The following is a 23,846-nucleotide window of genomic DNA, read 5'->3' on the forward strand; positions in this document are numbered from 1 at the left end:
CGCTCCGGTGCTCCCCTTCACCGATCTAAAGTTGTCACGAATCATGGAGTCTATCGGTTACTCTTTATGTTTGAACTGTGCACGTCACGGATCATTAAGTCTGATTTACCACTCTATGTGTTTGAACTCTACTAATCACAAATCACTATGCTCTACTATGATCACTTCTTATGTTTGATTGCTTCTCTGTTACATGTTGTAAAGCGCTCTGATACCCTCGGGTCTTGCCAGCGCTATATAAAACTCTAAATAAATAAATAAATAAATGAGAAGTGCTCGATGGAGGTTTGGGTGAGAGGCATTTCAAAATTGTTTAATCTAGCCGAGCGATGCTTTCTGAGCCTGGCTGTTAGCGCTGCGCTCCGCTGACTCTTCTAATTAAAGACAGCCTTGCGTGAGCGGTCTCCTTACGATGCTGCATTCCTCACTCAGGAAGGATTGCAATAGTGAGTGAAACAATGGCATTTAAAACAGCTTACAGCAATATTTTGATACACAAAACGCAAATATCACGAAGTTGATTTTGGGAAACGGAAGAGCCTACACATTTAAACATATTGCATAGAAAAGTGTTTCTGTGCCTCTCCACGCCTTACATAGCATCAGTTTGGGGGGCGGAGGGAAAGGGGGCGGATGGGGGGGGGAGGGGAGTCGAAAGACAATTAGATACTATTGTACTAGATAAAGCAGTATTTCTAAGCTTCCCTTCCTTCTGAGCAGAAATGTGGGCACCGGTACTCATTGAATCACAAATTGAGCCCTGTTTGGGGTATTAATGCAGGATTCTGCGTGGGGCTCTAAGTAAACCAGCCACTCTTTATCATTACTATTACATATTTTAAAGTTAAAAATTTTATCGGCGTCGGGCGGATGAATGTACGAGTAGGGTCTGCACAAAGAGGTAGCAGTAAAAAACTGAAACAGAGTGCTTTTGCCACTTTTTCTTTAATCCCAACCGAGCAGCAAGGGTAAATTACAATTTTGCTCGGCTTGGTTGCTTAAAACAAAGTAAAGTGGGAGTGAGGAGGAAGGGCGAGGATCGGTTGAAAATAGAAGCTGCAAGTGCTTGTGTTTTCAGCTGATCGTTGTTAGCTTGCAAGTACTTAGCCGCTGAAAACACAAACACAATTTAAAATAAATAAACACACACCTTTCCCCCTGCGAGACTGAAAGTGGTGACGGCAGGTCTGGGGAAGTTGCAGGAGCAATGAGTATCAGCGCAACCGGAGGAGACGCAGCGCCATGTGTGCTGCAGAGGCGGGGACGGGCTAAGTAATAATTTGGCCAACACGGGAAATAGAAGGGCGGGGCTAAAACAGCACAGAAAAAGACACCCTCAAGCCTAAAACTACTGCGCCCACATTAATAAATGCAAATAAAAGGCACGCCATGAGAAGTGAAGCAGAAAGTAGAAGGGGAGTTACGGTAAGAGAGCGCGCGAGGGCTGGTGCACACTTATGATGACGGCCGCCATTGTCCCTGCTTTGAAAGTGAAAGCGGGCATGGCATGTTGAGCGCGTGAATGGGAGAAGCTACTCGCAAAGCGGTTTCACAAGGAACAAGCATTTACAAGTGGGGCCGGTACGTAACGTGTAGGAAAATTTAAAAACTTACCTCCGGGAGTCGGCTCGGAGTAGGGAGCGGGTCGGGTCTGCGTCCTCACAGGAAGAAAAAAAAACAAAAAACCCCGCCCACCGCCGCATGACGTGGGCAAAAAGAGAAAAATTCTACGGAACGCCCACCAATCGGCTCGAACAATGACGGACACCTCTCTGTTCCAATGGCTAGCCTCCATTTATGGAGCTAGCCAATGGAACAGAGAGGCCGGACAAAGCCCCATACTAGTAAAAAAAAGTTTTCGCCTGCGCAGCTGTTCGCCAGGCGAAACCTAAAAAAGCGCAAAAAAGAGGAAAAAGATTAGTATTCTGGATCCAACCACTAGATGGCGGAACAATGCACCAAATGTGGATCCAGAAAAGAGTCACGCTCCAAAGCTTTTCTTCAGCTATCTCACTAGAGGTAACAACGGTTTGGGTGTTAATCTGGGTTCAAGAGTTTCTAATATAACTGATACTGATGGTTGAAGTGTTTCCAGAACAATGTCTAGCTTTGCTGCACACCTTGCTAGAACTTCCTGTAAAGTAATATTATCATCCACTGGGTTTGTTCAAGTTGGAGATTGTGTGGGGGGCATATATGAGCTGGCGTCTGTATCCACTTCAGGAGACCGTGAGCTAGTAGTAGATTTTGTCTCCCTTCATAACGGAGAACAAGAAGTAGAAGGAAGTCTACTTCGTGATCTGACAGGACATGTAGTTTTCCATTTTCTGAATGGTGACATGGAAATCGCCTTTGCTATTTTTCTTGGGAGGTGACAAAGGAAGTAAAGCCAGAGAAGCCTGAACAGGATCTTCAAAAGGAATAACAGGAGTTAGGCTTATATGAAAGCGGAGCAAAGCCAGGTGAAGAAGTCTGTGAAATTCTAGAAGGGTGAAGACATTGTTTTCTCCTTGAGATGGATGTTGGTCATGAACTGAAAATGTGTAGCTGAGATACTGAAGAATATATAGTCTGTACTGCTGATGGTGATCGAGATCGTGCCCTAGATATCTGCGAGGGCAACCTAGATCTTTCTTGTCTCTTCGACATCAATGGTCATTCGGTAGACCCTGTACAGTCCACCTGCAATGGTGAGCATGCCAACATCAATGGTGAATGATGGTGTTGATGTCAACTAACCTGAGTTTCGCTTCAATATTGTCGATCATTTTTATCATGGTGAATAGGTCTTTGTTGATGGTTTCATGCGAGTAATCGTCGATCTCAATGTCATTCTTTGGTGTTGTCTGGAATAATGCCATCTTTAGCTAGTGTTCGTCCTCTGAAATTTTTAATTTTCTTTATAGGAAGTAGGTTGAGCGATAACTTTCTAGTTTCCTTTCCTTCTTTCTTTCCTCTTCTGCCCTCATGTCTTCAAGCATACCTCTTAAGTGAATGCCTTCTCTTCCCGTAAATGTAAATTTTTGTTTTGCTTTTTTTTTTTTTTACAAAAGTCACCAACGATATGCACTTTATGTGTGTCTGGGGCACTGTGATTGAAAATTCGGACAGAAATAGCGGGAAAAATGATTCACTAGACAGGAGATGTGAAAAAATTGAGAGTGAAAGATCAAAGAAACAGATTTTGTTTTTCCGGAATGAAGTTTTTTTTTTCCTGAGGTGAAAAGCCTCAGCAGTGTTCCTGAAAAAAAAGAACTGAGTGAGAGAGTACTAGGCATGCTGGGTATGGGTGTCTCATAGGTTCCTAAAGGGATAGTCTCTCTTAAATGTAAGCCTAATGCCTGCATTTTTACAATCATGCACTTCACTTTATAGTGCTTTGTGGCATGTTTTCTATTGTACTACACCTTGTAGTGCCTTGTTCTATGTATTCTACTGAAAGATGCTGCAATGCTGTATTATATGTGAAACGGGAGGTTTTTTTTCTGAACATTCATGAAAAATTCCATTCAACAAAAAGATCTCAAATATCCACGGATAAATACATTCTTTGATGCGGTTTACACGAGAAGGAACTTTTTAATGGTTTTCGGAGGTCCACGCAAGTGGCAAGGAACTATACAAGCGTTTATGACTATTAACGAAGATCCCACAATGCAGAAAGAAATCGAAGTCCAAGTGTGGAAGTTGGCACCTATTTTGGGTCTGCATGTCATTTTTGGAGCAAAACGGAACCAGTGCAGAGCTGAATGGTTCCACTTAACGGCGTGAAGTGGTATTGCTCAAAGGTTTCCAGATCCAGTTAGATGTTTGGGAAGTATTCAAAAGGTGAGGAATTTGCAGTTACAAGTTTCTACCAGAATTTAAACAATATTATCACCAAGGCTGTAGTTTTAAAGACCCCACTCAGCATGGAAGATAGTGAATATATATTTTTTTAAATGTTTAGATAATCTTTCAATCACTGTGCTCTCCTTACAGTTCTGTGAGAAGGATGCAAGCTAGCTACTAAATCGCAGTAAGGTAGGAAGTCTTTTCATATGGAGGCGATTGGTTAGTGAGATTATGGTTCATCTAAATGTTGCCAGTTTCTTCCACTTATAATTCCATAATGTAATGATGTATTTATATAGCTAGAACACTAAGGGAACTGAGGTTCGGTTCCCCTTCGAGCAGCACAGCAAACTTTTCTGGAATGAATCCAATCAATCAAAGCCTTTGTTTAACTTTCAGTTTGTTCATTTTTAGTTGAAGAAATAAAAGACGTGACACGTGGAAACCTTCGTGTCTCCTGTGTTTGCATGAAACATCTTTACGTTGGATTCGAATGGATAAAATGAACTGAAATAATTAAAATGAAAAAGACGAAGAGTACATTAAAAAAAGAACAAACTGAAAGTTAAACAAAGGCTTTGATTTCAGGCTTTTATTTAGTTAGGAATTAGCATTTAAAAAACCTTTGAAATTCACTGAAAAAACCATAGGTATCAGTCCTTATATAGTTAGGAATTAGCATTTAAAAAACCTTGCAAATTCACTGAAAAAACCATAGGTTTCAGGCCTTATATAGTTAGGGATTAGCATATAAAAAAACATTGAAATTGCTCCTATATAGTTAGTTGTACTAACTATATTTGGCGCACCCGCAATCCACTGCTGATGATGTCACATATTACATCATTCATGACCTGGTCAGTGACATCACTGATGACATCTCAAATGACATCACTGATGACATCACTGATGACATCATCCAGTGACTGTTTTTCTGTAAAGTTTAAATATGTTTTACATATTGAAGAATGAGTGGATGTATAAGTGTCTGGATGAAGGATTTAGTAGGTTCGTGACTGACTATATATATATATATATATATATATATATATATATATATATATATATATATATTCCAGCTCCGAAGTACCCAACGTACAAAGGAGCACCCGGACCTCAGCTGCACACTATATTTGGCGCACCCGCAATCCACTGCTGATGATGTCACATATTACATCATTCATGACCTGGTCAGTGACATCACTGATGACATCTCAAATGACATCACTGATGACATCATCCAGTGACTGTTTTTCTGTAAAGTTTAAATATGTTTTACATATTGAAGAATGAGTGGATGTATAAGTGTCTGGATGAAGGATTTAGTAGGTTCGTGACTGACTATATATATATATATATATATATATACACACACATATATGTATATATATATATATAAATATATATATATGTATATATATATATATAAATATATATATATATATATATATATATATATATATATATATATATTCCAGCTCCGAAGTACCCAACGTACAAAGGAGCACCCGGACCTCAGCTGCACACAAGGAGCCTTGAATGGTAAGCACGCCTCCAGCACAACGATATCCTTTAACTGTTCAAACTGCCCTGGATGCCTGACGCGTTTCAAAGTGTCCCCACTTCTCTTCAGAGGCTTTGGCAGTTATGAAGGAGCGCTTGAGGCACCACCCCCCTTCTTGCTTAGATGCACGCCCTGGATGGGACTTATGGGACTTGTAGTGCCTCACGTTGCGCTAATGTTCAGTTGGTAACTTTGTACGTTGGGTACTTCGGAGCTGGAATAGATATATATATATATATATATATATATAACCTAATTCGTGATTATGTATTTCTCATTGTGTACAAATTTTTGATTATTGTTTCCTGAAATGCACTTAATGCACTTTAATGCCAGTTGTAGAGCAAAGACTGGTTCAGTGCTGCTTGTGGCATGCAGGCCTTTATCAAGCTGTGGCAACTTTTTCTTAAATATTTTCAAGGTATCTCTGCATCCCCACTCGATTTCCCATGTTTCATGCTTTGGTCGAATTGCGCTCTGGTGGCAGGAGCATATCCAATCTACACCCCCATCCCTGGTGTGAGTGTCTACCACCATATTGGCCAGCTTTTAGTGGAGACAGACGGTGGTGGAAGTGAGATGTTCTAGTCTGTGATACCACCACCGTCTGTCTCCACTGAAAGCTGGCTAAGATGGGGGTAGCCACTCACACCAAGACCGGCGTTTGCTCTACAACTGGCTATAATTGGACAGTACTTTGCATTAAAGTACAGGTCATGCTTATCCACAGAAATTTACATTTCAGTAAATGATCATCAACAAACATTTGTATAAAATGAGAAATACATCACTAATTAGGTGAAGATGGAATCAATGGATGGCAAATTAACCGCACTCATGAAAATTTTTAAGAATAAGAAAAGGATAGGAAAAGAATAGTTCTTTTGTTTCAAAGCTAAAATTTAGTTGGGCTTGAGTTTCATGTAAACAGTAAGTAGCTACTTGTATCTTAACTTTGCACTTTCCATCCTGTACCAGCATAATAATCCTACTCTACAAATACAATTAGGCTACGTCACGCACAACCGTTTGTGGCATCAGATGGACATTGAAAATACCAGGCAAGTTATCAAGTTATATTGCCTAGAGTAATACTTCATTTTTTCATTGTTAAGGGAATACATTAACTGTGTGGATCAACAAGTTAAATAAGTGTGAGATGAAGATACTGCTTTTTATTCATACCAAGCGTTGTTGAGAGCTTCTCTTCCAATTTCACCTTTTTTTCACTTTTCACTATTCCTGTAAACAAAAATAGAAACAGACTTCAACTGAGCAGTTATCCACATCCTTGAATGTAACACAGTAATTTCCAATACTAGTGTGATACCACTAGTAGAAGGCAATAGAAAGCTAGAAGATGTTGGCACATACAACAATAAACTATCTTTTTTTGTCTTTGGTGGACTCTAGATTACCAAGAGATTGACTGCATGAAGTTAATAGCTTGCCGGCTGTGTGAGTAGTTCTCCCGCATTCCAAGGCTGCAATTTAAAAAACTATGAACTCGGTTCTTTGAGGCCTGTAATCTGAGAGCGCAGGAGCAGCAACACTCATTTTTCTTTCCTTCTTTCTCATTTTCAACTTTTCCTTCTTCCCTACTTTGTGTTTCTTACTCGCTTTACCTCTTTCTTTCTATCCCTTTTTCATTCTTCTGCTTGGTTTCTCCTTTCTCCCAGTTTCTTTTTCCAACTTTCTTTCTCTCATTCCCTGCCTCCTGTTCTGCCATATTTCTTTCTCATTTTTCTTTGTTCCCCCCCAGTCCCTTATCCCTTCTTTTTGCCATCATTTTTTCCCTCCTAATCTTCCATTTTTTCTTTAGCCTCCCATTTCCTTTCTTTCTCATTATCTCTCATTCTCCCTCACATTATGGGTTCTTCTCAACCCCCCACTCCTTTTCTTTTTCTCCATCCTTCAAGAGTGCTTAGTTTCTTAAAGGAATATGCTACTTACCAGTATGCATCTGTTCTTGGCATGTAGGGCTGCTAATATTCATATCTGTGCATAGATCGCCGCCTAGTGCTGGGTCTGGATGATTGCACATTGTTGTCCTGGAAGAGTCTTCGAAGTATCACGAGATAGGTGGCTCCTCCCTTGGACTACAGTGCGCATGGGCATCCTCTCCATCCTCAGATTGTTTTTCGCCATTGTGGCAGAGATGGAGTATAGTACAGTAAGAGATGTCCATGCAAAGAGTGAATGCTGCAGCTGCGACAGGCACCGGGGAGGTGGGTGGGCGATATGAATATCAGCAGCCCTACATGCCAAGAACAGATGCATACTGGTAAGTAGCATATTCCGTTCGAGGCATGTGGGCTGCTGAATTCATATCTGTGCATAGAATGTATAGCAGTATCTCCCTTAGCAGTGGCTAGCTGTGTCAGCTGCAGCAGTCTGGAAAAGAGTTTTGAGAACAGCCTGTCCTACAGCAGCTTGATGTTTTGAATGCACATCTACACAATAGTGTTTTGTAAATGTATGTGTAGTTGACCATGTGGCTGCTCTACAGATTTCGTGTAAAGGAATATTCCCTAGGAAAGCCATAGATGCCCCTAGCTTGCGTGTGGAATGCGCCCTAGGGGGAACTGTTAAGGTGCGTTTTGCTTTTAAATAACATTTGGATGCATTTAACGATCCATCTGGCTATACCTGATTTTGAAATAGGGTTACCCTTGTGTTGTGGTGAGAAAGTAACAAACAACTGCTTTGTCTTTCGAAATGCATTAGTTCTATCAATATAGTATAGCAGAGCTCTTTTGACATCTAGAGTATGCAAGGCCCTTTCAGCTACGGTCTGTGGGTTTTGGAAGAACACCGACAGTTCTATAGTTTGATTTATATGGAAATGGGATACCACTTTTGGCATGAATTTAGGGTTTGTTCTGAGAACTACTCTATTTGCATGTACTTGAATGAATGGCTCTTGAATAGTTAGGGCTTGCAGCTCGCTAACTCTTCGAAGTGAAGTAATGGCAATAAGGAAAGCCACCTTCCAAGTAAGAAATTGTAGTTCACATGAGTCTAGTGGTTCAAAAGGTGGTCCCATAAGTCTGGTTAGAACAACATTTAGATTCCAGACTGGTGAAGGTGGGTGTCTTGGAGGAATTACGCGTTTAAGTCCTTCCATAAAGGCTTTAATTGCTGGCACCCTAAATAGTGAAAGGTGTTGCCTATTTTGCAGATATGCTGCTAACGCAGCTAAATGTATCCTGATGGTTGAATAGGCTAAATTGCAACGTTGTAGGTGCAAGAGATAGCAAATGATGTTTTGAGTAGAAGCATCAAGTGGGTTAATGTCATTGTTACTGCAGTAAATGACGAAACGTTTCCACTTTGCTGCATAACATGCTCTGGTAGTGGGTCTTCTTGCCTCTTTGATAATATTCATGCAGTCTGGGGGCAAGTTCAGGTATCCAAACTAGGACTTCAGGAGCCAGATCGCCAGGTTCAGCTGTTGCGGGTCTGGGTGTTGGATTTCTCCATGGCTCTGATTTAGAAGATTGGGTGTGAGTCGCAGTCTTTGATGAGGCACCACTGACAGTTCTAGGAACGTCGTGTACCACGGTTGCCTTGCCCATGTGGGAGCAATTAGGATCAGTGTCAGCGAATGTTGGCGCATTTTGCGTGCTACCAGCGGTATTAACGGAGCTGGGGGAAAAGCGTACGCAAATTTGCCTGACCAGTCCATCCATATCGCATTGCCCTGCGACTGCGGATGTGGGAACCTGGCGGCAAAGTACTGTCATTTTGCGTTTTCGCTTGTGGCAAACAGATCTATCTCCGGTTGTCCCCACTTCCGGAAGAATGGGTGGAGCACTTTGGGGTGAATTTCCCATTCGTGCATTTGTTGGCTGTGCCTGCTGAGCTGGTCGGCTACTTGATTGTCCTTGCCTGGGAGGTGTTCTGCCATGAGAAACATGTTCCTCTGAATGACCCATTTCCACATTGCTTGAGCTAGGTGTGACAGCTGTGGTGAGTGCATTACTCCCTGTTTTTGAATGTAATACATAGCGGTCATGTTATCCGTCCGGATCAACACAGCTTTGTTGCACAAGTGTGTTTTGAAAGATTTTAGGGCTAGAAAAACCGCCATCAACTCTAGAAGGTTGATATGCATTTTCTTTTGCTGTACGGTCCATAGACCCTGTACCTTGTAGTGTAGAACATGGGCTCCCCATCCTATAAGGGATGCGTCCGCTGTCATCACTATTTGTGGGACAGGCTCCTGGAACAGTCGTCCTTTGCAAAGGTTTTGTGGATTCCACCAATGCAGAGAGTTGTATGCTCGACTGGTCACCGACACTAGGTCTTTTAATTGCCCGTGAGCCTGGTTCCACTGCCTTGCTAGGCACTCCTGGAGCGGACGCATGTGTAGCCTGGCATGAGGGATTATGAATATGCGTGAGGCCATCATGCCTATTAGTTGCATAAACACTTGAGCTGGTAGTGAGTGTTGGGGTTTGAATTTTTGGATTAGTGTTTGAATTCCCTTGATCCGTGCTGCGTTGGGATATGCTTTCGCTGCCAGTGTATCTATTGTTGCTCCCAGGTACTGTTGGACGTGGGAGGGTTGCAGATGTGATTTTGGGTAGTTTAGTGAGAATCCTAAACTGTGCAGGAGATGTATGGTCTTTGACATGTGGTTGGCACATTGCTGGGCTGATGGCGCGTGTATTAGCCAATCGTCCAGATAAGGGTACACGTGGATGTGTTGCCTTCTGAGATGTGCCGCCACTGTCGCTAGACATTTGGTGAACACTCTTGGAGCTGTTGTGACACCGAATGGTAGGACTTTGAACTGGTAGTGCTGTCCTTGAATGGTGAACCTTAGATACTTTCTGTGAGCAGGGTGTAGTGGTATATGAAAGTATGCGTCCTTGAGGTCTAGGGTTGCTAGGAAGTCCCCCTGGCGAAGCAATGATAAGACTTGCTGGAGAGTGAGCATATGGAAATGCTCTGATAAAATGTACAGGTTGAGGGGCCTGAGGTCCAATATTGGTCTGAGTGACCCGTCCTTCTTTGGAATAAGGAAGTATAGGGAGTATACTCCTGTTCCTTGATGTTGTAGTGGGACTGGTTCTATGGCCCCCTTTTGCAGCATACTGATGACCTCTTGCTGCAGTAGCGTTATATGTTCCTGTGACATTGGACGGTGCACAGGTCAAGTCAAGTCAAGTCAAAACCACTTTATTCGATTTAGTTAAAAATCATAAAAGCATTCTACAATCACATCACAAGAAGGGCAATACAAATTCATAGCAAATACAAGAATCATCAATCAGTAGTATTTACATATACATAAAAAAGCATAATATGAGGAAACATCAACAATAATTAATTAATATACATTATAAAAATATATCATAAAAAGAGTAAGTACTCGATAAAATAGACATTTAAATGTAAACGACATCCATTTCAATCTTCTTCACAAAACACTAATATTTGCATTTTTAAGTCTTTTTCTCCTGATCCTAACCGCAGCAACGAGGTAATTGGCCACGCTAAACATGGCCAGCGCAGAATCCAATAATTGAAGATACAGGAGGGCAGGTTTTGCCTGGTAAAAAGCTTTATCCTTCAATAATGGTACCAAGTATTTCTGTCTGGGCTCCGCAAAAAAAGTACAAAATAACATAAAATGCATATTATTTTGTGTAGAAAAGCTATCACAATTGCAGACAGGAGCATCCTCCTCCTTAAACCAACCCTGACTATCACACAAAACTGTGTAAATCTGGTTAAACCGGAGTTTAACCAGAAGCCACCTATGAAAGGGGATATTGACGATAGTAAGGTACGGTTGTATAGTAAAACGAGTAATGGTCAGGTAGTGGGCTCTGACCGTTGGCTTGACTAGTTGGCGTTCCTCCCTCTCCACTTGTTTCAATATTATAAAATTGGCCTTCACCCAATCTAAATCAGATTTCTTTAGACCCTGGGGGGCCTGAAAAATATCAGGACGTCCCAGGTCCAGAGAGCATTTTTGTATATATGAAAGCCAAATAATGTTTTTATAATTATCTAATTTTAGACAGTCCACCAGTATTTTATGATTTAGACCCAAGTTTTTGTTAGTCCAAAGCCTTATCCATAACAAGATAGGGGCCATAAGAAGGGTGTCAGATATATACCCAAGCCCAACTTCCTGGTGAACCGAGTACGTGGCTGTAGATTGGGGAAGCCCTAAGGTGGAACGCAGGAACTTATTTTCTTCCCTTTGAACTGGTTCACTATTTACATAGCCCCACAAACCCGAGCCGTACCTGGCTATTGCCACTGATTTTGCCCTGTACAAGTTAAGTAAGGCACCTGTTGGCTTCCCGCCCAATCTCCTGGCAAAACTTAGAATAGCAGTGGCCGAGCTTCTGACCGCTTTAGTTTTAGCTACAATTTGCGGAGCCCAACTCCCCTTGGTGTCAAAGATTACACCCAGGTACGTGAAAATTTTAACATTAGTGATCACGTCACCATTACAGTAAAACTGTTTGGAGTTGTTTTTTCCAGCCCCAAAAGCCATGACGTGTGATTTGGAGTTGTTTATCACTAAGTCTAATGATAACATAAAATCGTTAAAAGCATTTAAAAGTTTTTGCAAACCTATAGGGGTCCTAGCTATTAAAGCTGCGTCGTCCGCGTACAGGAGAACCGGAATACGAGTTTCCCCTGCACGCGGAGTATCCAAAGTAGCAGTTAAAAGAGTTTCCTCAAGTGAATTTATATACAAAGTGAACAGCATAGGCGCAAGAATGCAGCCCTGCCGCACGCCCCTGCTGGATTTGAACCAAGCGGTACGATTACCTTCTTGGTCCATTCTAATTGCAGCTCTTAAATCTTTGTGTAATTCTGCCAGAAAATATACAAGGGGAGGATCAAGACCCAGTTTTAACAACATGGTCCACAGCCGAGCTCTATTCACCAAATCAAAAGCTGTGGACAGGTCCATAAAAGCAACAAAAATTGACCCTTTTTTAACAGTTGTGTATTTCGAAATTAACAAGTGAAGATTTAAGCATTGGTCCTCAGTCCCTCTCCCAGCACGGAACCCATATTGGGCATCTACTAGGATATTATTGTCTATGGACCAGGTGTTAATTCTAGCAAGCAGGACTTTGCCCAAAATCTTCATTGAGGAATCCAATAACGAAATTGGTCGAAAACACTTTGGGTCGCTTCTAAGACCCTTTTTAAAAATAGGTACTATAATAGCACATGACCATGTTTTAGGCAAACCCCCCTCATACACACAATTAAAAACATTAGCTAAAATCTCAGCCCACATCCCAGAATTAAGTTTGTATAAGTCCAGGGGTACCCCATCCGGGCCCGGGGCTTTATTTACAGCTGAGCCTAAAATTGCCAGCTCTACTTCTGATTTGGAAAAATCTAATTTGGTGGGAGACGATGAGGAGTAAGGTATTTTAAACGCCTCGGCAATTTCATCAGAGCCATATATATTAGAAAAATGGTTAATCCAGTCAGCTTCCGAGATGTTAATTTCAAGATCCACATTGTTAGTGTGGGAGAACAAAGGATTATTAATTATAGCCCAAAATTTGGAGCTATGTTTGAGGGTTATGGGGTCCATCAAAGAGTCCCATGCTTCATCTTTGATGGCTTTTTTCCGAAGTTTCACTGTCAAAGCATATTGTCTTCTTAAGTGTGCCACCAAACGCCTATCTCTAGGGAATTGTTTTAGACCCTTCAGCAAAGCTGAGTGTGCCTGTGAGCAAGAGTGATCAAACCATCTACACACTGGAGCAGAACCCCTTCCTGGTTTAGCTCTAAGCTCTTTTTCTACTCTAGCACAAATAGCTTCAAAGGCACTCACGACTTCCCCTCCCCTCGTCTCTCTATTCCTACATTTCCCAATTTCGACTCCCATTTCTTGAGCAATAAGACCATGAAAATCCTCTGGACAGACTTTACACCATTTAAGGCGTCTACCCTGATCTTTACTCCTCACGTCCCTTATAGAGGTAGCCCTTAATACTCCCTTATACAAACCAGAAAGAGCATCCAAAACCAAACGGTGCACAGGTGGTATGGTGGGTGGTGTTGAGGCGAGTTCGAGGCAATAGCCATGTTGGATAATTTGCCTGACCCACTTGTCCGTAGTGATATTTAACCAGACTGACAGAAACTGTTGTATTCTTCACCCGACCGGTGTTATATGGTCTGGGGGTAGTGCCAAGAAGTCACTGTTTGGTGTTAGTGGAGGATCTATTTGCATTGCCTCCACGACCTCTTCCCTTGGTATTATTTCCTCTGTATCCACCCCTGTTGGTGTTTTTGTTGTATGTGGATTGTGTGTTACTTTTGTAAGTGGAGGTTTGCTGTGATGCATTACTTCGCGCTCCTCCTCTATAATTGGAGCGACGAAAGGAGCCCCGGTGTTGTTGGGACTGGAGAGCTCCCATGGACTTTGCTGTTTCCGCATCCTTTTTCATTTTGTCCAGAATTGAATCAACTGCTGGACCAAACAAAAAGTCTGGGTTGATGGGCTGATTAAGAATTGTGGATTGAACCTCATTCTTGAAGCCTGATATGCGAAGCCATGCGTGGCGCCTTAGCAGCACGCTTGAATTGACGGATCTGGCAGCTGTGTCTGCCGCGTCCAGGGTACATTTAATTGACGCATTAGTGATGAGCTTTCCCTCTTGTATAAGTTCATCTGCCTGCTGTTTGTAAGGATCAGGTAAGTGTTGTAGAATTTCTTCTAAACTATCGTAGTGCACCCTGTCGTATCTGGCCAGCAAGGCCTGTGTATTGGCTATTCTCCACGAGTTTGCTGCTTGAGCTGCCACTCTTTTGCCTGATGCCTCAAATATTTTTGACTCTTTGTCTGGAGGAGCAGCCTCCCCAGTAGTTTGGGAATTTGCACGTTTACGTGCGTTGGATACCACTAGGGAGTCTAGGGGTAGTTGCCCCCTGATGTATGTAGGATCTATGGGTGCAGCCCTATATTTCTTTTCAATTCTTGGGTTTATGACTGCCCTAGCAGTGTCCTTAAAAATGTCACCTGCGTACTTTAAGACGCCCTTGAAACATGGGGAGTGTTTTAACAAGTCTCTCAGATGTTGTCAGTGTATCAAAGAGGAAGTCTTCTTCAATAGCATCAGAGTGCATATCTACGTTGTGGTAGGTTGCTGCTCTCTCTAATAGTGAATTAAAGGCTACTGTATCTTCTGTGGGTGATGGCTTAGATGGGTATACTGCAGGGTCTGTAATGGGCAGAATCCCTTCAGTATCTGGTTCTCCTCCCCCACACCATGGCTGTGAGTTTGGGTTTTGTGGATAACCAAACCCCACATCTACGTCCTGATCTTCATCTAGGTTGTAGTCAGAGCGTGCAGGTGAGGTTGGGGCATAAGGAGTAGCAGGCATAGCTGGAGTGATAGGCTCAAAGAGAATAGGAGAGGTAGCACAGTCCCTTTTCTTCTTTACTGGATGTCTAGAAAAGTCTTCACTTGGCAGAGTTCTTTTCTTTTTTGTGTGTAAACAGTCACTTTACTAGTGTTTGGGTCAATATACAGTTTTGACTGGTCTTCTGTGGAGGGATCTGGATGAATATTCTCTTCCTCCACAGTTTTTGGCCTTGGTGCTGTAGCCTTTGGTTTGACCTTTTTTAGGTCAGTGCCTGTTTTGGGGTCGACCGCTTTTGGCAGTTGGATCGGTGTTTTATGTTTTTCGACAACTTTTGTCGGTTGAACGTCTTTGGCTGGCTTCACTACCGGTTTCGGACCGAGCGGTTTCGTCGGTTCGATCGTGTTCTTCGGTGTTTTTGGAGCCCGCGGTTTTGGCTCGATGCCCTTTTTCGGTTCGATGGGCCTCGGCTCTACCGATTTCCTTTCGACCACCTTAGGTTTCGCTTTCGGTTCGACTGTACTTTTGTGCGTCAGCTTTGTGGTTTCGTTGACCGGTCTTTTCCCCTTGTCGATACTTGAGGCTGCTTTACTCGAGTCGACGTGCTTTGTTTTGGGGGTCGATTCGACTTGCTTTCCTTTTGGTGTCGATTCGACGTGCTTCGGTCTCGAGGTTGACTCGACGGCTTTAGACTTCTAGGTCGACTATCGCTTTTGTCTTCGATGTCGACTAGACGTTTTTCGGTTTCGAAGGTTGTGTCGGGACTGTGGCCTTCGGGTCGACGCCCTTCGGCTTAATGACCTTCGATTCGACGACTTTCGGTCCGAAGACGGTATTGTCGACGACTTTCGGTTTCGATGGAACCGATGTTGTATGTCGTGTCTCAGAGGGGTCTTTTTGAATGTTCTTAGCCGGGCGGTATGGCGGGGCTGTAGAACGAGGTTGTTGATCTTGGCGAAGGCCTGATGGCGATGCCTCGACCTGAGTCTCTGATAGTGGTGTAGTGTCTATATGGGGCGGTGTACTCACGGTTCGCCCCTCGCCGTCATCGGAGTCGTCTTCAACCGCTACGATGTCCTGATCGTATTCCTCGAGATCGACGATTAGTCCCTCCGCTTCGAGGTAATATTCGGAGTCGTGCTCCGAGTATTGTTCTTCGTCGTGATACGAGTCTTCGGCGCTAGCTAGATCTTCTTCATCGTCGAAGATATTTTCGGGTTCTGGCGCCGATCTCTGCATTTCTTGCCTCGCCGCCCGTCGATTCCGGATCTTCTTTTTAGATCGGAACTGGGCACAGGCTAGGCAACTATCTTCATTGTGATCTGGAGATAGGCATTTGTTGCACACTGGATGCTTATCTGTGTGCGGAAACTTTGAGTTGCACTGCGGCCAGAACTTGAATGGACTTCGTTCCATTGACGGTCGGTCCACGTGGCGTCGAAAAGGTCTCACGGCCCGATTCGACGACCGGAGTGCAACAGATGTTCAAAAAGTATATCGGTACCGAGCGCTTGAACAGTACCGACGGATCCGAAGGCCTTTTGGCCTTAAGAAAAAGTGTTCTTGATTCCGAACTTGGAGTGTAGGAAAGTACATCCGAACCCAATGGCGGAAAAAAACAAGCTGAGGATGGAGAGGATGCCCATGCGCACTGTAGTCCAAGGGAGGAGCCACCTATCTCGTGATACTTCGAAGACTCTTCCAGGACAACAATGTGCAATCATCCGGACCCAACACTAGGCGGCGATCTATGCACAGATATGAATTCAGCAGCCCACATGCCTCGAACATAACCTTATGTGGCGCTGGAGGTATATTTCTTAAAGAAATTTACAAAGTTCACATGTAGCTTGCCAAATATATACTAGTAATCATCCTAGTTAGGGGTGCAATGACTATTGTTAAAAGATAACTTTCTGAATTGACTTCATGTGTACATGTATGCTTGGAAAGAGGAGCCGTGAGGAACTGTGTACCTTGGCATTTTCACCTGGCACAACCAAAACTCTATGGCCAACCTTTCCAGTATTCCTACAACCAATTGTGCCACCTAAAATCTTTATCCTTAATCATGAATCTTGAGGTATGGGGCAGTTTCAGCACATGGCCAAATGGACCTTAGGGTATGAGTCAGGTATCAGAAGTATTTTGGGAGCTTTTTCATCACGTGCATTGTATGGCAAAACAGGCCACAATGAAATACCTCAGTTTTTATTCAGAAAAAAGACTAAAGAGATAGTATTGGTATGTGGGGAGCACTCTGGGCTTTCTGATTTCAGGCCGTGTGACATTAATGCTATATACTCACTGCAGCAAGACTTGTGTACTCCAAGGGTAACGTTTAAGCTTCTAGGCCTTTATGTAACCTGTTCTAATACCTATATTAAGCAGCTGCTCTGGAAGGTTTGTGTTGATCAGAGGTAGCTTTCACTATAAAAAATGTTGAAGTCCTCTGATCTATAACATTGGTGTTATGGCTAACATTATTCCATAAGTACATGCTCCAGTCATCAAGTCTTTTAGCATAGCATTTACAACCTACTTATGTTGAAGTTAATAGGTCAAAAGCACCAGACTAAAATAAAACATTGTAATAACCTTGTTAGGATGCATGGCCCTCCAGTTTCAATGGCTCAGGACAAAATACTGGACAACCTGAAGCACCAACTGTCGTATTAACAGTAATTTAAAAATAAAAAGAGTACACAAATCCAACAATAAGGACTTCACGAAAAGCTGTCAGTTGAGACAGAGGCTCACAATCCAGGGGTTAGGACACAGTTCAATAAATTACAAAACCCATCAAAGTCACTAATATCTTTAATAGTGAATATAGGGCTGGTGTAATAAATAATAAGCTCCCTATATGAAGTTCTCCAAGGGTACTCATTTATAGAATCTACTTCCCAAAAAGTATTAACCGCAATCAAAATTTGCTGCTAACTCCCGCTCCCTCTGACCCTTCAAACTCCGATTCCATCATGTTTAGACAACTAAATGTTCAAGAGGCATCACAATAAACATGATTCTACAACTTCGAGACCTTGGAACTATACAGAGTTGTTAGGGTAGACACCATGGAAACCAAGTCAATTAATTTTCTAGTTTGCTAGAGCAACCCATCTTAATGACATTTGGGGGTTTCCTCATGCAATTGGGAAGGAGTCCCTAAGTAAATTACATTGCTTAAAAAACATGGACCATACTTCCCTGTATAGCTTCCGTTTAGATAAAGGATTTCTAAAAGCAAGCATGTAAATTCAAATGCTACATACAGGACTTATAACCAATGAAGTTGACAAGTTCACCAAGGCGGAGCTGTAGAAAAAAAATTCCACCCCTGTGCTTGTTTCACAAATGTACAGCCAGTCAATTACCTATTATGCTATAACATATGCCCTCTTATTCATAACATAACAATGTATTCTGTAACAAAACTTGGTATTATGGGGCATTTCTGTTTTATGCAATGTCACGTAGGTTTGCTGATCTGTAATTATTTGAATATATATGCCATTAAGCTTGCTTCCACCAAATGTGTTGTTCAAAAACTCCATATTGCTGCAAATGATATGCACCCGAATCCAGTTTATCAGTGGTGTTGGTCAAATAGGCATAGGCGGCTGAACGTGTCAGGGTAGTTTTGGAAATATGCACTGGCTACGCAACATACAAGTTACACAGCTCAAATAAGCAAATAATGTGTGTTGTGCCAATGTGCTGCTCAGGGTACAAGTCCTGGTGGCGATTTCAGACTAACCACAGATTACAGCTCTTGCAGTAGACATCACCATCATTTGCCTAGGTACATCCATCATATGCCAGGGATCGAAATCATATTCCCCTGGTACTCTACAGCACAATCAAGATATTGTCAGCATATGTTCAAATGATAAAATGTGTGTGGGAGGAAAAGGGGTATATTATATGGAGTGATAGTGCGACCTTAACATATAATACACTTGCCAACCACTTTAGGATCAGCAGGATTCATTTGTCAAACCTTCAGCTCAACCTTGAGTAGCTGCGGCTACGAGCAGCAAGGTTTACACAAAAGAAGACGTGTAAAGCATTTAAAGAGGATCAAAACAATTGAAGCAGAACTCAACAAGACACTAAAGAAATCAGACACCAATGTATAAAAATATAACTTCAGAGGGTTCCAGAAATATAGAATTTTGCAGGAAGAGTAAACAAAAGCATTTCACTCAACCAAGAACAAGCACTGTCAAATTCAAAAATGTTGACACTTGAGAACAGTTTCCTTCAAAAGTTTGGGCTAGGTGTAATGCAATAATGTGGAGTCACTTTAGGTGAGCAACTCCAGTAGGGAGCCAGTCATGGGGACCAGCAAGGTCCTCAATCAATTACCTCCACAGGTGAAGCAGTCTCCAGACTGTTCCAGGCACTTTATCCCATTACAATGGATTCCTATAGAAATGATAGTGATACAAGGGATGAAGAATGCTGAAGATGCTCAAGGATTCTGTGGACGCGATGCAGTTCTTCCTGCGGCTACTCCTTGATCCACAAAGGGGGTGAGATGGTCCTGGTCACAGGGTCGACATCCCACAAAGTTTTCTCTGCGCTGGTGGAATTTCAGTTGCCACTGGGCTATCGTTCACCCAGTATCGGGGTCACAGCTACATTTTTCCCTGGACGATAACTCTGCTTCTGATTGACCAAGCTGCACTCCCGGGCTGAGTGAAATCAGATGCAACTTTGAGCAACGGTCCCTGGTCTCTGGTGCTGCACAGTGGTGGCCTGAAGATTCTTGGCTAACACCTTACCCCAGCAGGCTTCTCAGCTGCTGTGGTCCTGTGCTGTGAACAGAAGGTCAATCAACTGACTCTTCAAGTCTCTTTGCTTTGGCTGGGCGTAAGAGACAACTACTCCACAAGCAGGACACAGCAGGCATAGTCACTCTTCTTTGTTATCCACCATGTTCAGCAGGTACAGCCCACGCCAATGCAGCCTCTCTTTGCCAGTCGCATGATGCAGCAGGGCAGTTATTCCTCCAGTACAATCCAGGTCTGAGAGCCAGGGGGCCCTCTTTATGCTCAGAAAATGAGCCCAGGTGTGGCATCTGGCTAGTCCAAGATGCATACATTTGCACACTCACAACATGACAAAATCCCTCTCTCAGCGTCCAGAGCTCCCTAGCTCAAACCAGAGGTGTGGTTATCATGGAAGCAACACACCCTTGAAATCTTGGTTTGACAACAGGTTTCCCCTATCCTCCCCAGGGGATCAACTGGTCTGCCTAAATAATGAGTCTGTCCCTCTCCCAAGCGTTCCCCATTTGCTCTTTAAAAGCAGCTTCTTTAAACCTCGCCTTTTGAACCAACCCTGTGAGGATTACTGCAGGAGGGAGATAACATCTCTCTCCAGCACAGGCCTCTTGTCTCCTTTCCAGGGAGACATTAGCACATCTACCAAAGGAGGGCAGAAAAATGTCTCTGGTTTAAGCTCCTTGACTAACCGTTGACGGCACAGAAGACTGAAGAAAACAAAGTGACATCTTTGCACATGTTGCGAACTATAACTGGTTATATTAATTTCGACTTCAGAATCAGGATGGGCTTAATGTCGCACAAGCACACCATATAATAGAGCCCATTTCCTCACAGGATTCTGCTTGTGGGACAAACAAATTGTCAATGAGTAACTATGTAATCCCAGTGCACTCAAGGGTTCACGGATAAATTATAATTGACTTATACTTAGATCAGGTTGGCACTGCATTCGTCGCACGTAGTCTAACCGTGCCTTATACAAACCGAGTCCATGTTGTGGGTAGAAGAATCTAACCAACAGAATGTGCGCACTGTAAAGTTGAAACATGTTTCTTCACAATATTTCATTTATTAGTTTCAAAGTTTGTTTGACGTTTCAAAACAATTTCTTCAAGCCATGTGATTCAATATATCTTTGCAAACATAATGGAATTCTTATGGTGCAATTTTCAAATCCAAGTTGTCCATATATTGTATTTATACCCAATGCATTTCGGGTCAACAACACGGGGACCCTTCGTCAGGGGTCTGTAAAAGAAGTTAAACAGGACCAATTAAAAACCTTGCAAAGGCTCTCTTCGTACGTGTGCACTACTAGGGAGCCTAATGGTACTTGTTCCATGAGTTAGAGTGGGGGGGGGGGGGGGGCAGGTAATGGTTCTTATCTCTATCACTATAGGCATTGCTACCCTCACTTTAAGGTCTTTAAATTTCTCCTCCGCCGAGTTTATCATACTCTTAAGCATTGGCAAGAACTGCAACGACATCTCCATTTTGTATAAGGTCCCTACCAAGAAGTTGTTCTCTTTTTCCATGACATGCAGCTTTATCTTATGGAGATCTGCTTCCCTATGAGTGGTTGTGTGGTACACCGTTGTGTCATCTGAGAGTGAAGCCTTCATGGGGTAGGGCTTTAGACATGAATCGCACCCAAGGATACACATCATAGTATGGGTCCTGTGGGTCAAAGTCAATATCCTATTCAGGGTATGTGTGGAATGCTTTGGCGAAGGTGACGTTAATGTGGAGGACGAGAAACAGGGCTATATGGGGGCTGAAGTACATGGCATGATGAAGGCTGAGAAACGGCTGGCGTCCTTCTGTTTAAAATTCTTGTTGGGGGGTGGGAGGGAAGGGTTCAACCGAACTAATCTAAAACACTACTTCACTTCAGCACCTTGGGGTCAGGAAGGTATGGTGGGACGGTGAAGCCCGGTGCCCACCGTTCTAGGCTTTTCTGGAGAGGAGGCAGACTTTCAGGGCCAACAGGGCTCGTAGACAGTGGCTGGAACATATTGGTGAGACGGCTATGGCTTGGACTTGGGGGACGATCCTTGGATGACATTTGAAGTATCTAGGTCCAGGTTTCACTGGGCCCCCCTTATACTGGATTAACCTTCTCCTTTGGAGTAGATTCCTTCAATGTCTTTGGAACCAAGGGTAAGTGATGTCTAATTTTCATTTTGTTTTGCAGGCCTGGCAAGCCAAACAGCTACATTGCTCGTGGCCTCTGGGCATGCAAAGACTGTAAACCCAGTGATGGTCTGACCACAAGAAATCATTGTTACGCTTGGGGTAAAATTGGGAAGACATGTTTATATAAGCTTCCAGGTATGAGAAATTCTTACAGGACCTGGCTCTGAGAAAACCCAGATCAGTTGAAGGTGCTTTTTGACCTGGTGTATTGTGGGTTTCAGGGAGGGACCACAAGTCATCCCTAAACTGAAACTTACAATTCAAAGAACAACCTGCAGCATCTGCACCCTACACTGCATTTAAGGCATGTAGAAAGCATCCAATCAACATCCAAACATGCTATAAAACTATTATTTTTGTAAATGTGCTGATGTGGGTCTGTTAAGTATACCTTGAGTTTCAAACAGATTTCATTTATTGAAATTGCATTAGAAGTCCCAAAAAAATGTACAAATGGCATTTTGCACATCGTAGTTTCATGCAAGTACAGTCAACAAAAATCTACCTCGTTCCTTTTTACAGAGACATTCAAAAGATGTACAGTTTGTTTCCTCAAATATAATTAGCAAGAGGGTTAGCAGTGAAGAGAGGAGTTGCAATAGCGCGATACCACTTATCAAGAACTAGTCACAGAAAATGGGTGAAGTGGGTAATTTCGGCTCGCAGTTCCAGGGACTCAGCCTTTACTCGCCTCTGCGTACATCAACAAACTTGAAATCAGCTTGAAATTTATGAATGGACTTCGGTAACTCCAGTTTTTGGCACTCACAAAGTCACACATTTGTTGTGTAGTATGGGCCTAGGATTTGGGTGCACTTTAAGCACCTCTTCTGGCACACTGAACTCAACAAAATCTGAACCAGATTAGGATAAATCTACCCACAGCACAAGCATCACTAGTATAGATTGGGCCGGACACAGAGTATTTCTTGAAATTGGATGGATTCACTTGAGTATTTCTCGAAATTGGATTGATTCACTTATTTGAATAACGTTGGAAGCAACCCGATTTACACTGATACACAAGATCTCTACTTACTACGTCAATGAGGCCTGAACATTTGAAGTCGCATAACATGACGGACACGATTGACTGATTCGGCTTCTGGCAATTTTAATTGCTTACTTGAACTGTGCCTACCATTATTTTGCCCTGAAGAAGCCCCATTTGGGGTGAAACCCGTTGGCTGTACGCAACTGTACAAAGGTTACAAGAAAATAAAGAAATTGCAACGTGCAACTAAGAAAATCTGGGAAGAACTGACTTCTCTTTTGACTCATTGTTGTACCATTCTGGGTTGCCTCATCATTTTGTTTAAATTGCACTTTATTTGTGGCCATGTGGCAGCTAGACATTTGAGGTGGGCAATACACATGCTGTAATACGCTGTGACTAGACTAAGTTGTGCAGTGTTATTCAACCTTGCTGCCACTCTGTGACTTGAGCACAAGCACTACTAGTATATAAAATACCTAAGCGGGTATAGGAGCCTGATACATCCACCCTTAGACCTCTCAACTCGCAGCCACCTTAGAGAATCAAAGAGTGAGCAGAGACCTCAGTTTTACCTTTTCCAGCCAGCAAGAAAACAAGGGTTGGCACTGCAATTCTCCAAGACTTCCGTGTCATTCAAAAGACATTTACATGGTATTAGTTTTTGGTTACTAAAAACACATGGCAAGACTTTTGAGTCAGTAGGCTGAAGAGATCAAAGAAAGTGGTTTAATGGAAGATATATTTTGCCAGTGAATACCCTATCCTGACACACAGCATTACATCCATTAGTTACAACAAGATTCAGAGTCGCAATACAAGATTCCACTGTACACTCAATGTTGCACCAGGTTCAATGAGATTTGCATTAAGTTTCTGAATTTATACTTTATTTCATCCAGAAGATACCACATACAATATATAACCTAGATAATACTAACATCCAACAGTAGTTTCTGACTGAACACAACTCACAAGATGAATGATAGAAGTAGGATTCCTATTAAACTTTGAGTCATGTTATTCATGATGAATGCCATATTAAAAAATAATAATACAGAATGCAGCACACACAAAGAAAAATTATCTGTCCTAC

The 23,846-nt window shown here is 42.6% G+C and overlaps 1 protein-coding gene across 4 annotated transcripts in view; it reads right to left on the bottom strand.

The window, feature by feature from the left end:
- Window positions 1-23,846, bottom strand: part of PHF20L1 (PHD finger protein 20 like 1) — an 813,558-nt gene that overhangs the window by 401,955 nt on the left and 387,757 nt on the right. For all 4 annotated transcript variants that reach the window (XM_078686744.1, XM_078686740.1, XM_078686743.1 and 1 more), the window contains one exon: window positions 6,584-6,640. In XM_078686744.1, the coding sequence (XP_078542870.1) occupies window positions 6,584-6,640 (57 nt within the window). The remainder of the gene's footprint in view (window positions 1-6,583; window positions 6,641-23,846) is intronic.

Source organism: Lissotriton helveticus, chromosome 4_1, assembly GCF_964261635.1.
Source record: "Lissotriton helveticus chromosome 4_1, aLisHel1.1, whole genome shotgun sequence".
NCBI classification, from domain to species: Eukaryota; Metazoa; Chordata; class Amphibia; order Caudata; family Salamandridae; genus Lissotriton; species Lissotriton helveticus.